This window comes from Bos mutus, chromosome 27 (genome assembly GCF_027580195.1).
Source record: "Bos mutus isolate GX-2022 chromosome 27, NWIPB_WYAK_1.1, whole genome shotgun sequence".
NCBI lineage: Eukaryota > Metazoa > Chordata > Mammalia > Artiodactyla > Bovidae > Bos > Bos mutus.
In genome coordinates this window covers 22968949-22981140 of record NC_091643.1, presented here as the reverse complement: position 1 = coordinate 22981140, position 12192 = coordinate 22968949, and the positions used below count along the sequence as shown (strand labels likewise).

Genomic DNA, 12192 nt, shown 5'->3' with positions numbered 1-12192 from the left:
TATCTGTCTCCTTAGAAATCTATATGCAGATCAAGAAGCAACATTTAGAACTGAACATGGAAAAACTGACTGCTTCAAAATTGGGAAAAGAGTGTGACAAGGTTGTATATTGTCATTCTGCTTATTTAATTGCATGCAGAGTACATCTCTACATAGAAATGCTGGGCTGGAATCAAGATTGCCGGGAGAAATATCACAACCTCAGATATGCAGATGATACCATTCTAAATGGCAGAAAGTGAAGATGAACTAAAGAGCCTCTTAATGAGGGTGAAAGAGGAGAGTGAAAAAGTTGGCTTGAAACCCAACATAAAAAAATCTAAGATCATGGTATCTAGTCCCATCACTTCATGGCACATAGAAGGGGAGAACGTGGAAGCAGTGACAGTTTTTCTTCTCTTGGGCTCCCAAATCACTAAGGACAGTGACTGAAGCCATGAAATTAAAAGAGACTTGCAAAGCAGTGATGTACAGATGTGAGAGTTGGACCGTAGAGAAAGCTGAGCACCAAAGAAGTGAAGATTTCAAACTGTGGTGATGGAGAAAACTCTTGAGAGTCCCTTGGACAGCAAGAGTATCAAACCAGTCAGTCTTAAAGGAAATCAACCCTGAATATTCATTGGAAGGACTAATGTTGAAGCTGAAGCTCCAATACTTTGGCCATCTGATGTGAGGAGCTCACTCATTGGAAAAGACCCTGATGCTGGGAAAGATTGAGGGCAAGAAGAGAAGGGACAGACAGAGGGTGAGATGTTTGGATGGTATCATCAACTCGATGGACATGAGTTTGAGCAAACTCCAAGAGATAGTAAAGGACAGAAAAGCCTGGCGTGCTTCTGTGAGTGGGGTCACAGAGTCAGACATGACTTAGCAACTAAACAACAACAAATATATCCCCACCTTGTTGCTCCCAGTTGCCTGAAAGTGAAAATGAAAGTCGCTCAGTCATGTCCAACTATTTTCGACCCCATGGACTATACGGTCCATGGAATTTTCCAGGCCAGAATATTGGAGTGGGTAGCCTTTCCCTTCTCCAGGGGATCTTTCTGGTCCCTGATTTAATACTCTGACAACAGACTTCATATTCTCATCTGAAATCCCATTCTTTTGTTCTTCTCTACTCCTCAAAAAATGTCTGTACTCTCCACTTCTTCATTTTTTTCTTTTTATTTTCTATTTAGCCCATTCTAGTTAGGGCTTCAAATAGATCATCAAAGATCTTTTGAAATTTTCTTCATAGAAGATATCCATCATTTTAATTTCATCTTACTGTTACATCCTTTGTGAGGCATTCTCCTGCTACTACTTTTAAACTAATTCCTCTCCTGTCCATTATAACACCATGCATATTATCTTCATAGCATCTATCACTAACTAATATTTCATTACTTGTATAATGAATCCATTATACTGTTGTATTTTTCATCTTCAGAGAACATTGATACTTGATGTGCTATTTTATATATTTATATGTTATTTGTTTATTGTATTTTCCCTAACTATCTGAAATTCATGAGTGCTGCAAACTTGAACTCTACCTGCACATATTTGTCACTAAAAAAGTATTTTATCAAATAAAGGCCCACTTCTGCCTGGAGTCTCAAATTCTGTGCCCTGATCTGAGTATATACAAAACAACTAAATAATGAGTCATGTAGATTAGAATATTTATAACATTCCCTTGGACTTAGTATTTTGGACGGTTGTCCCCTTCTGTGAGGCAGGGGAATAATAGCTAATGGACTCTGATACTCTGATTTCTCTCCCATTCCATCCAGCTTAAGAAGATTTTTACCAGAATTCTCAAGAGGTCAGTTATTAGTGATGAACTATGTTTAAGTAATTAGTGATTAATGATTAATTCATTCTCTTCTAGTCTTTATACATTAAGTTATTAAAAATTCTAAACAAAATAACCCTTTCTGAAAACCATATTTTCCATGCCTTTGGAGAAAAAGCATGGAATTGAAAAATTCACAAGGTCTAGTTCTATTGCGGAGAAGGAAATGGCAACCCACTCCAGTATTCTTGCCTAGAGAATCCCATGGACAGAGGAGCCTGGTGGGGTGCTGTCGATGGGGTCGCAGAGTCAGCCACGGCTGAAGCTCCTAAGCAGCAGCAGCAACTGATTCTATTGACCCATGTGTCTTTCATCTAACCTCATAACATCTTGCTGGAAATTGTACTCACGTTTTGAAAACATATTTCTTTGTAAAAGCGAGTGCAAAGTCCAGATTTAAATTATCCCTTCCCTGACCTGAGCTTTCCTGGTGGCTCAGATGGTAAAGAATCTGCCTGCAGTGCAGGAGACCCAGGTTGATCCTGGGTTGGGAAGATTCCCTGGAGAAGGCAATGGCAACCCATTCCAGTATTCTTACCTGGAGAATCCCTGTGGACAGATGAGCCTGACGGGCTATAGTCCATGGGGTCGCAAGAGTCAGACACAACTAAGCGACTAACACTTTCACTTTCTTTCCCTGGAATTAAAGGAAGGTGAAAATCGCTCAGTCAAGTTGGACTCTTTGCAAACCCGTGGACTATACAGTCCATGGAATTCACCAGGCCAGAATACTGGAGTGGTTAACCTTGCCCTCCTCCAGGAGATCTTCCCAACCCAGGGATTGAACCCAGGTATCCTGCATTGCAGGAGGATTCTTTACCATCTGAGCCACAAAGGAAGCCCTAAATTAAAGGCGACAGAAGTAAATGCATTTATCCTAATGTGAACACTGATAAACATCTAAATCCAAGAACGCTGAAGACTTCCTTGATATTAACTAAGACCTGGTTATTTGATTCTAATGAATGCTATTAGACATAAAATCTGGTATGAAATGTAAAACTGTGATACTTTCTTAAGTTAGAATTTCTTGAATTGATAAAAGTGTTAATTAACACATTTTTCATTTTCTTGACAACCTTTACTCTTGGCCTTTTGTATGCTATTTGCTTTTTCAAATTGTTAGAGACTTTTGATATATTTACTGAATTTCTGTTGTTTTGCCAAAAAATCAATTTTGTTACTGAAGGACTGTTTTCTTTGTAATGTGTATTTGTTTTATTTCAGAGATTTATCAAGTTCTCATTTCTTTTATAAGGAATGGTATTCTCACCTTCATGTCTAAATGGAATTTGTAGGAATAGAATATTCTAAAAAGGCAGTCTGCTGCATTGTGAGATTAAAGGCAATGGCTGGTCTGAATAGTCATATCATTTTACTGTGACTTCAGAGACCAGCTTCACGGGGGACGGTCTCTTCCTTGTCAGCTGGACACGATCAGGCTTCTGGACTCTTCTGCTCCCCTCTCATGTCCATACTCCCTCTTTCCAACAACAAGGCTCTTCCTTGTTCTTCCCTTTAACTGTGGCTGTCCCTAGTGTTCCCTTTATCCTCTTCCTATTAATACGTTTTCTACTCTGTAATCATAACCATTATCAGAACTATCAAAGCTCCACCGAAATCTTTAGGCAAAGTGGATTCCTGTGGTATGCTGTCACCTGTTATGTCACTTCACATTTCATAGCATTCCGTAAGTTAGACTCACCCCTCTAACTGCAATTAGGGACTAAAGCTTTTTGGTACTTTCAAGGAAATGTTAAAGATTAACTCAAATAATAATAATGACAGTAAAAAGGGTAATTTTTTATATTATGAAAGAGTGTTCTTAATCATTTAGTCATATTAGGTCTTCTAATACACTTAAAATGATAATTTAATATAAGAAGCCATTTTTATTATATTACTCAGGAGTGGAACAGTGGTAAAGAATCTGCCTGCAATCCAGGAGGGCTGGGTTTGATCCCTGGGTTGGGAAAATCCCCTGGAGGAGGAAATGGCAACCCACTCCAGTATTCTTGCCTGAAGAATCCCATGGATGGAGGAGCCTGGCAGGCTACAGTCCATGGGGTCACAAAGAGTTGGACATGACCAAAGTGATTTAGCAGCACCAGCCTAATATATATCACTCATAAAAAATTGGAAAGATAATACGTAACAGTGCATTAATGCAATTTGAAATTATAGCTCTAAAATAAAAAGAAAATGGGAAAAAGCCATATAACTTGAGGTTTTTGCATTTCTCAATATACAGTTCAACATTTTATTTAGTATAAGATTGGTTCAATAAATATCATAAATTAATAATTTCACATTATATTTTGGGACTAAACCAATAATTTTGATTATTAATGTGGTTTTTAATTGTTGTATGATTTATTCAGCAGTATTTCTGTTGATGTAGTCATTATTTATTGCATGCACAAGAAATCTGAGAAAAACCTAAAAAAGAAAAAAAAAAAAGCTGAACAACTATTGTCCTATAGAAAATCACATTTTATAAAAATTAAAGTTTCCATCCTCCAGGTGATGAACACATTATTATGAAAACTGTATACCCAGTACATATGCATTAACATTTCTTATCCATTTCTTTATGTTGTATCAGACAGTAAATAATGTATTTGCTCTTTGAAAAAATTCATTTAACACCTAAATTTGTATACCACCAAAGAATACATATCCCATTTTCCAGAACGGACTTTTCCTGATATCAGCGTGTTATGTTACAGGATAATGAATATGCAGTTTGTTCTTTCAGAGATCAATTTTATACTGATAACTCATCAAAATGCAACCAAAATAAATAATCAACAAAGTTCTAAAAATATGTTTTAATTACATAGTTGCTTTCCAAATGGCATTATTGGTAAAGAATCCACCTGCCAATGCAGGAGATATAAGAGAGGTGGGTTTGATCTTCCCAGGGAAGATCTCCTGGAGGAAGAGTTGGCATTCCATTCCAATATTCTTGCCTGGAGAATCCCATGGACAAATGAGCCTGGTGGGCTACAGACCATAGGTTAACAAAGAGTTAGACACAACTGAGCATCTGAGCACTGAGCACATCTATATAATTCTAAATAATAGTGATTTTCTCTCCATAGGTTTTTCCAAACACACTGACTTTTTATTAAAGCACATACACTGAGCTAATTATATCCTGTGTTTTTAGATAAAGTCCAAAAAATGCATTGTGATACAGTTGGCCTCCGTCTACTCTAGAAATGGTGAAACTTATTCCAAGAGTAGCACAGCTGAACATAAAGTTGCTGGGTTTTAGGCAAATGGAAGTAGAGCTGAGAATCTCCACAGACTCCTGAGAGACAAGCTAGTGTTAAGATTGGGCAAATCCCACTGAAAATACTGTATCTTAGAGATATAGTATCTAAGAATGTTAAAAATCTTAGAATTTTGTATTTTAGAGATATAACAGGTAGTTAAATAACTCCAAAAATCAAAACTGATGATAAGAATTTGAAGGGTTTGCAACCTTGTAGTGTTAACCAAATTAATTAATTTTCATTACTCACAGAGGACCCACTGCCCATTATTCTTAGATATCTTGTGCCTTTTGATTAAAAAGTCATTGACTTTATCTTGGAATGCTTCTTTTCTTTTTTTCTCAGATGACACGAGAACAATACATACTAGCAACACAACACAATAACCTGCCAAGGGCTGAGAATGCACAACTTTACCCGGTGGGAATTTATGGATGGCGAAAGAGGTGCTTGTACTTCTTTGTCCTTCTGCTGTTGGTTACCATGATAGTTAACTTAGCCATGACCATTTGGATTTTGAAAGTGATGAACTTCACTGTGGTAAGTACCGCCATGATTTAATACCCATTGCTTTGGTTCAAGGAAGATACAGCTTTATTAGTTGTTAATTGAAAGTTATTCATCTTAATCTTTACAAGTTTGTCTTGGAATTTTGAAGACTGTCATATATTTGATGACTGCATTCAATATGTAATTATAATACACATATATTACTACCTGCCATTTGAGTGTGGAGGGTGTAGAGCATGAGACAGCATAGTATATTGATTTATTAGGACATTAGAAAACTTTTAATTGACCAGCATGAATTGCTTGCTAAACCTGGGAATCTAAGAAATCAGTCTGCTTTTAGAAAAAATATTTCACATTAAAACTAATATTGTAAATCATAAGTTCCTTGGAAATACTTTATATACCACTCTGTATTTGCTTTTTAGATAAGATACTGCATGGTCAAATCTAAATCTTGGAATTTTCCTCGGCTTCATGGAACAATGTCTATAATTATCATCAGATGGGAATCTTACCTTATCAGATAGCATGGTATCTTATTTTATCAGATACCATCTTTTATGGTAAATAAAAGATAAACTAGGAATTAAATTGCTATCTTATGAAAATTAATAATTAGCCAAACCATTGTATAATCCACAGATGAATTTTGCCTGAGTCTTGACTGTGAACAGTAAACCTCTGAGGATGTCTTATCTGTTTCGCAGATAAGGCAAAATTAGCTGTTTCTACAAAGTCTAGTTTAGCCCATTTCATGTTTACTGGCTAAATTCTTAAATTTCTCTACTCTGCCTTTAAACCATTCTGCCTTTGCTTAGAGACTTCAGATATCTTCACATCCAAGCAGGTATCTTTCTTTGCTGACCAAATTGCTATTATTCTTTAGAACTCTGCATCCTCAGGGGTGCAGGTAAAGCTGGCTATTTAACTTCACTGATCTTCCTATGTGGGGCTGCCTTAAAAAAAATAAAAACTCTGCTGTGTATTGATTTAGCAAGAGTAGTTTCTTTCTGACTTCACTAATACCTAATTCTAACTAGAAATAGAATCTCAAAAGAGAAAATGAGTTCAGCATCTGTCCACAGTGTAGGGCACTGCGGCTGTGTGCAGTAGGAGCCTGGGGGCAGGTGGCCTAAGCTTCCAAAGAGGAAATAGTAGAACTGTGCAAATCATGATAAAACAGCATATGCTCATGAAGTAAAAAGAGCTGAGCAAAGGTTTCCATTTTTTTCCAATACAGTGCACATTTTGAAAGGTGTGCCTCCAAGAAAAGAAATGAAAGACAAAGAGATGGGCAGGATTCAATGTGTTTTAGCACTGGAGAAAATAACTGCTTATTAGACGTGGATGCAAGTTCAATGTTGCTGATCAAGGCCTGTGAGCCTGTGGGTGGGCTAGAAGTGGAGTTGGAGGCTACTAGCAGAATGACAGCTTTATGAGGCTCTGGTAACACATTTGAACTATTATTTTGCCTCAGGAGCTGGCTCATCTCCATACCCACCCTCCTCCTCCAGGAAAAAAAAAACCTTATGAGTATTTGACACTCACCAGCTCTACCTGTAGTCTTTTTGTTCTTCTGAGCTCTTCTCCTACATTTACTTAATCATGTCTGGGCTTCATTTACAATTCATATATCACACAGTAGGGACAATGTATACACCCTGCAGATTTTTTTATGCTCTCTCTCTTTTTTTTTTTTTAGTTTATTTTTTTATTGAAGGATGATTGCTTTACAGAATTTTGTTGTTTTCTGTCAAACCTCAACATGAATCAGCCATAGGTATACATATATCTCCTCCCTTTTGAAACTCCCTCCCATCTCCCTCCATCCCACCCCTCTAGATTGACACAGAGCCCTTGTTTGAGTTTCCTGGGCCATACGGCAAATTCCCCATTGGCTATCTATTTTACATATGGTAATGTAAGTTTCAATATTACTCTTTCCATACATCTCACTCTCTCCTCCCAGTTGCTGATGGCAACTTCAACATCATTATTCTTTAAAAACTGTTTATTTTTCTTAAAGAGAGGAAGAGTAGAATTTTCTTCAAGTCTTACAGTTTTAAGCATTCTTTTTCTCCATTAAAAGACATCTTTTAAAAGTTCATGAAAAATAGGATCAACTTTCTCACCTTAGGGAGTGTTGATTCTATGCAGTGACCAAGCTACAGGAATTTTGAGATGTACATTCCTGAAGCATGTTTAAATTAATTAAGGAAATAGGCTTAAATGAGTAATTACATGGCTTCATGCATCAGCCTCCTAATACCTTGCCACATGCTGAGGCCAAGGCTGGTAAGCCATTCAAGGAAAATAATTGAAACAGTCATCTCTATCCTCAGGATCCACACAGGCCGTCTCTGTTACCTATGGAGCTATTTAATTTGAACCCCAGCTGGCCAAAATGTAAATGTCAACATATTCCTTAGGATAATGAAAAGGAGTTTATTTCTATAGGAGTCTTGGCTTTTATTTTATACATGTCTTTCTCTTCTTGTTTCTTAAATCATATTTTATTTTTAATAATCTAAACAGAAGGCCATCCTTCCTTTAGCTATGTAAGCTATTTATGTATATCTGAAATAAATGGAAATATAAGGTTGTAATTCTTGTATCAAGATAATTTTTGTAAAGTAACATACTCTATCCATACAGTGACTCATAATGGTTTAGAAAAAATCCAAATTACTAAAGTAATTGCAGATTTTAGCAGTCCTGAATACTATACATTAGATTAAGTTATATGTACTTGAAAAGTGAAATAATTTATAATCATCTTGCATTAGATCGGTAAAACAAAATCAATTTAATGTTTTCACTAATACATTAGGACTATATCTATTTCTAGCATGAATACCAAAAACCACTTGCCTTACTATAGTAAGAAGTAGTAAATGGTGAGTAAGTTGTTTGGGGAGTGTTATTGATCTGCACAAAATGTATTTCACTTTCATTTTAACTGTTGCCATCCAATACATGAAAATATGTGGCTGTTAACATCTTTTATTTGAGCAAACTGGGCATGCTATTGCTATCAAAATATTGTGTTTTCAGCACAGCAAGTGTAGCTGCCAACCTGTTTTATGATGCATCTTGGAGTCCATCATTATGGCCAGTGTTACACATGATCTCTATGGTTGATATGACCTTATTCTGTTTCTCATTTTGTGGAAAATAATATCACTTTGCTATTGAGATACCCAGCTGCAGAGAATCAAGACAAAGGAAATGACTTTATACTACAGGGTGAGAAACTGAGGAGAGATATAAACCATAATTTCCTGGCTATGAGAGTTGATAAGTGTAGGCATGAGTTGAAGGGAGAGATTTTAAAACATCATTTTCTGAAGATCAGTATTAACCCAATTATATGCTTTTGTTGTTGCTGTTTGGTTGCTTTTTATTGTCTTTGTGATTCAATATAATGGACTAATCCAGCAGACCTATCAAACCAGGCATTCTGCCCAGGCAATAGTCTTTTCTTGGTTTAAGTGTTCACAGTAAGTGAATTAGCTCTATATTTGAAAGTTGAAAATGAATATAATAATGAAGTATCCTTTTTAGTCATGAGAGTACTGAGTAAAAGTTGGTGGCATCCAACTGCAACTTAATTTGATTAGACACATTAACTAGCCAGCAAAAGGAAGCATGGAAACGTTAAGTGCCATTTACGGGGTGAAGATGAAGAGGAAAGTCATGAATGTTGTGACTGAAAAGTCAAGAGTACCCAGATGTGGAGAATAATGGAAACAATCAGTTAGTTGAATAAATTAGGAAAAAAAAATTCTTAGGGACTTGTATGATGAGTGGGATGAATGTTGGATGAAAGAAAATCCCAGAAAAGGACCTGGAACATTTTTAGTTCAACCACCCATATGTTTCTAGCGTTCTCTCTACACCATTCCCTCCATCTGGTCACTCAGTATCTGCTCAAACCCTCCTTTGGATGATAAGCAAACCATCCCATTAAATGACTGGATAGTTTTGTTGTTATTTGATATCTTGATATCTTGTTGTAATCTCCCTGTCTATAACTCTAATCACAGGATCCTAATTCCTTTTTTTGGATCTGACACTAATTTATCAATTAATTTATCAAGACCACAGTAAGTTCTAGTACACACACACACGCATAAATACACAAATAGACACACGCACACATATATACATGAATACATGTATACTTACACATATATACACTTATTCACATAGAGAGGGAAATGTCAACCCACTCCAGTATTCTTGCCTGGGAAATCCCATGGACAGAGGAGCCTGATGGCTACAGTCCATGGGGTTGCAGTGAGTCAAACATGACTGAGCATGTAGTCACATACACATATAAACATCAAGGATAGATAGATCCTGGATCATATTGTATTTTAATGTCTAAAAATGCAAATATGTGAGAGACATTCTTATGCAATCCCTTTGGTTTCTTCAGTTGCCACATACTTTTTTTTCATTTTAAATATTTTATTTATTATCTATTTAAAAGTATATATTTAGAAGATGATCGACCTTTTTATATCTTTCTGTTTATGGCTGTTGGCTGTGGAGTCACTATCTTTTATCATACATTCTTTTCTTTTATTGTACCTTTCTATAGTTGATATTGCATACAATGCTATATTTAAATTTCCACTTACTGACTTTTTAAAGCTAAATTTCTTTAAGGTCAATTTTGGGGAAATATGAAATACTGTATTTTTTCTGAGTCTTAAATCCTGTGCTCCTTCTAATATTTTAGTAAATGACACAGCACATAACCCCATCTCACCCTTGTGACTATTCATACTTTATCTTCCTCATTAACCAAGTGATATTTTATCCACAGCCATTTGCCGTCTACCTGAGATGGCTAAAGTATGTTGCAACATGCCATCATTTGTTAGTGTGTCCATCTAAAAACTTGCTCCTCCCACAGTTTTCTTCATTTCACTTTCTAACAGAACCGTTACTTTGGGATGAACTTTTTCATCTCCATGTATCCAGCCAGTTCTTAAGTTGTGTCCTCATCCTAAATGCATTTTGTTTCCTAGCCAGAACCTATGGATAGACTTACATGAAGCCTGGGCTTCCCAGGTGGCACTAGTGGTAAAGATTCTACCTGCCAGTGTAGGAGGCGTAAGAGACATGGGTTCCATAGCTGGGCTGGGAAGATCCCCTGAAGGAGGGCATGGCAACCCAGTGGGTTGCTGCAGTCCACAGAGTCTCAAAGAATCAAACACGACTGAAGTGACTTAGCACACATGCACATGTGAAACTTCAATGTGAAATAGCCACATTTCATTCATTCTTAACTGCTTGTTTATCCTCACACTGGTGTGTTTATTACAAAATGGTTTCTTTTTATATGACCTTGTTTATTGTCTGTTACCCTCTCCACGGATGGAATGTAAGTTCCATGAGGCCTAGGGTTTTGATGCTTTTTTCCACTACTGTATTCCCAAGGCAGAGGATGATGCCTTCCAGATGATTAGCCCTTCATAAGTGTTTGTGGGTAAATATCCATCTTTAATGTTACCTGCACTGAAAGGCTACTAGCTCTTCATTTCACTAAGGTTTGTGCCTTTCCATAGGCCCACCTTGACATGGGAAAGATTGAGATAAAACCACCAATTACCCCTGTTGCTTCAGGTCTCATAAGCACAGGGAACGCTTCATAGTCTATGCAGTGGTTTTTATTTACTTCTACATTGAAAAAGCAGTTTTGTATTCCGAATACCAAGTTTAACGATGCCCGGTAGCACCTGCACTTAAGATCTAACATATTCCAGGAAAGCAGGCCCAAACTTGATTACCTACATCAGTAGTACAGACAGCTGCCATTATTAACACTTTTATTTATTTAATGTAAAATATATTCTTACCCCCAAAATATATACACTGTGTATATAAGGCACAAATGGTAATATTGATAACAATAATAAATGTTGAAATGAACACCTGTGCCACATCCCTTAGCTGGAAAAATAAACTTTACCAATATCTCCTAACTCTATCTATATAGGACCACAAGTTTTTTTTTCTTACTTTATTTAGTTCATGTGAGTGCATGTATGTGTGTAAACCTCCAACACTATTGTTTTTAAGTCAACAATCTATTTGTGAGGTTTATTCCTGTTAATGTTTATTCCTACAATTTATTTATTATTTATTTCATTATTAATAGAACTGACTTATTTACCAATTTTCCTTCTGAGTTGTTTCCTAAGTATTTTTGTTGTTTAATTTGCTCTCACAAACAGTGATGCTCAGAACATTTTTGTATATTTATAAGTGTGATTGCACGTGTACAAGAGTTTCTCTAGGTTCTAGAGTTTCGAGTGGATGTCTAGAAATATTGGCTTTTAATGTCAAATTTTATCCCTAAAGTTATGGGATCAGTTGATACCACCACTGGAAACCTATAAGGGTTTCTTTTGTTCTCCTTTTTTAAATTTTTTAACACCAATTTTGTATTGGGGTATAGCCGATTAACAATGTCGTGGTTCTCTTGTTCTCCTTAACAATAACAGAGAGCTGCCAGCTAAGCTAAACTGCTGCCTCGTAAGCCAG

The 12192-nt window shown here is 36.4% G+C and overlaps 1 protein-coding gene across 2 annotated transcripts in view; it reads left to right on the top strand.

Annotated features, from left to right (window-relative positions):
* The first annotated feature begins 5466 nt into the window (after positions 1–5466).
* The window catches only part of SGCZ (sarcoglycan zeta), a 403415-nt gene continuing 396689 nt past the window's right edge, over positions 5467–12192 (top strand). For both annotated transcript variants that reach the window (XM_070364121.1, XM_005890955.2), the window contains exon 1: positions 5467–5661. In XM_070364121.1, the coding sequence (XP_070220222.1) occupies positions 5467–5661 (195 nt within the window). The remainder of the gene's footprint in view (positions 5662–12192) is intronic.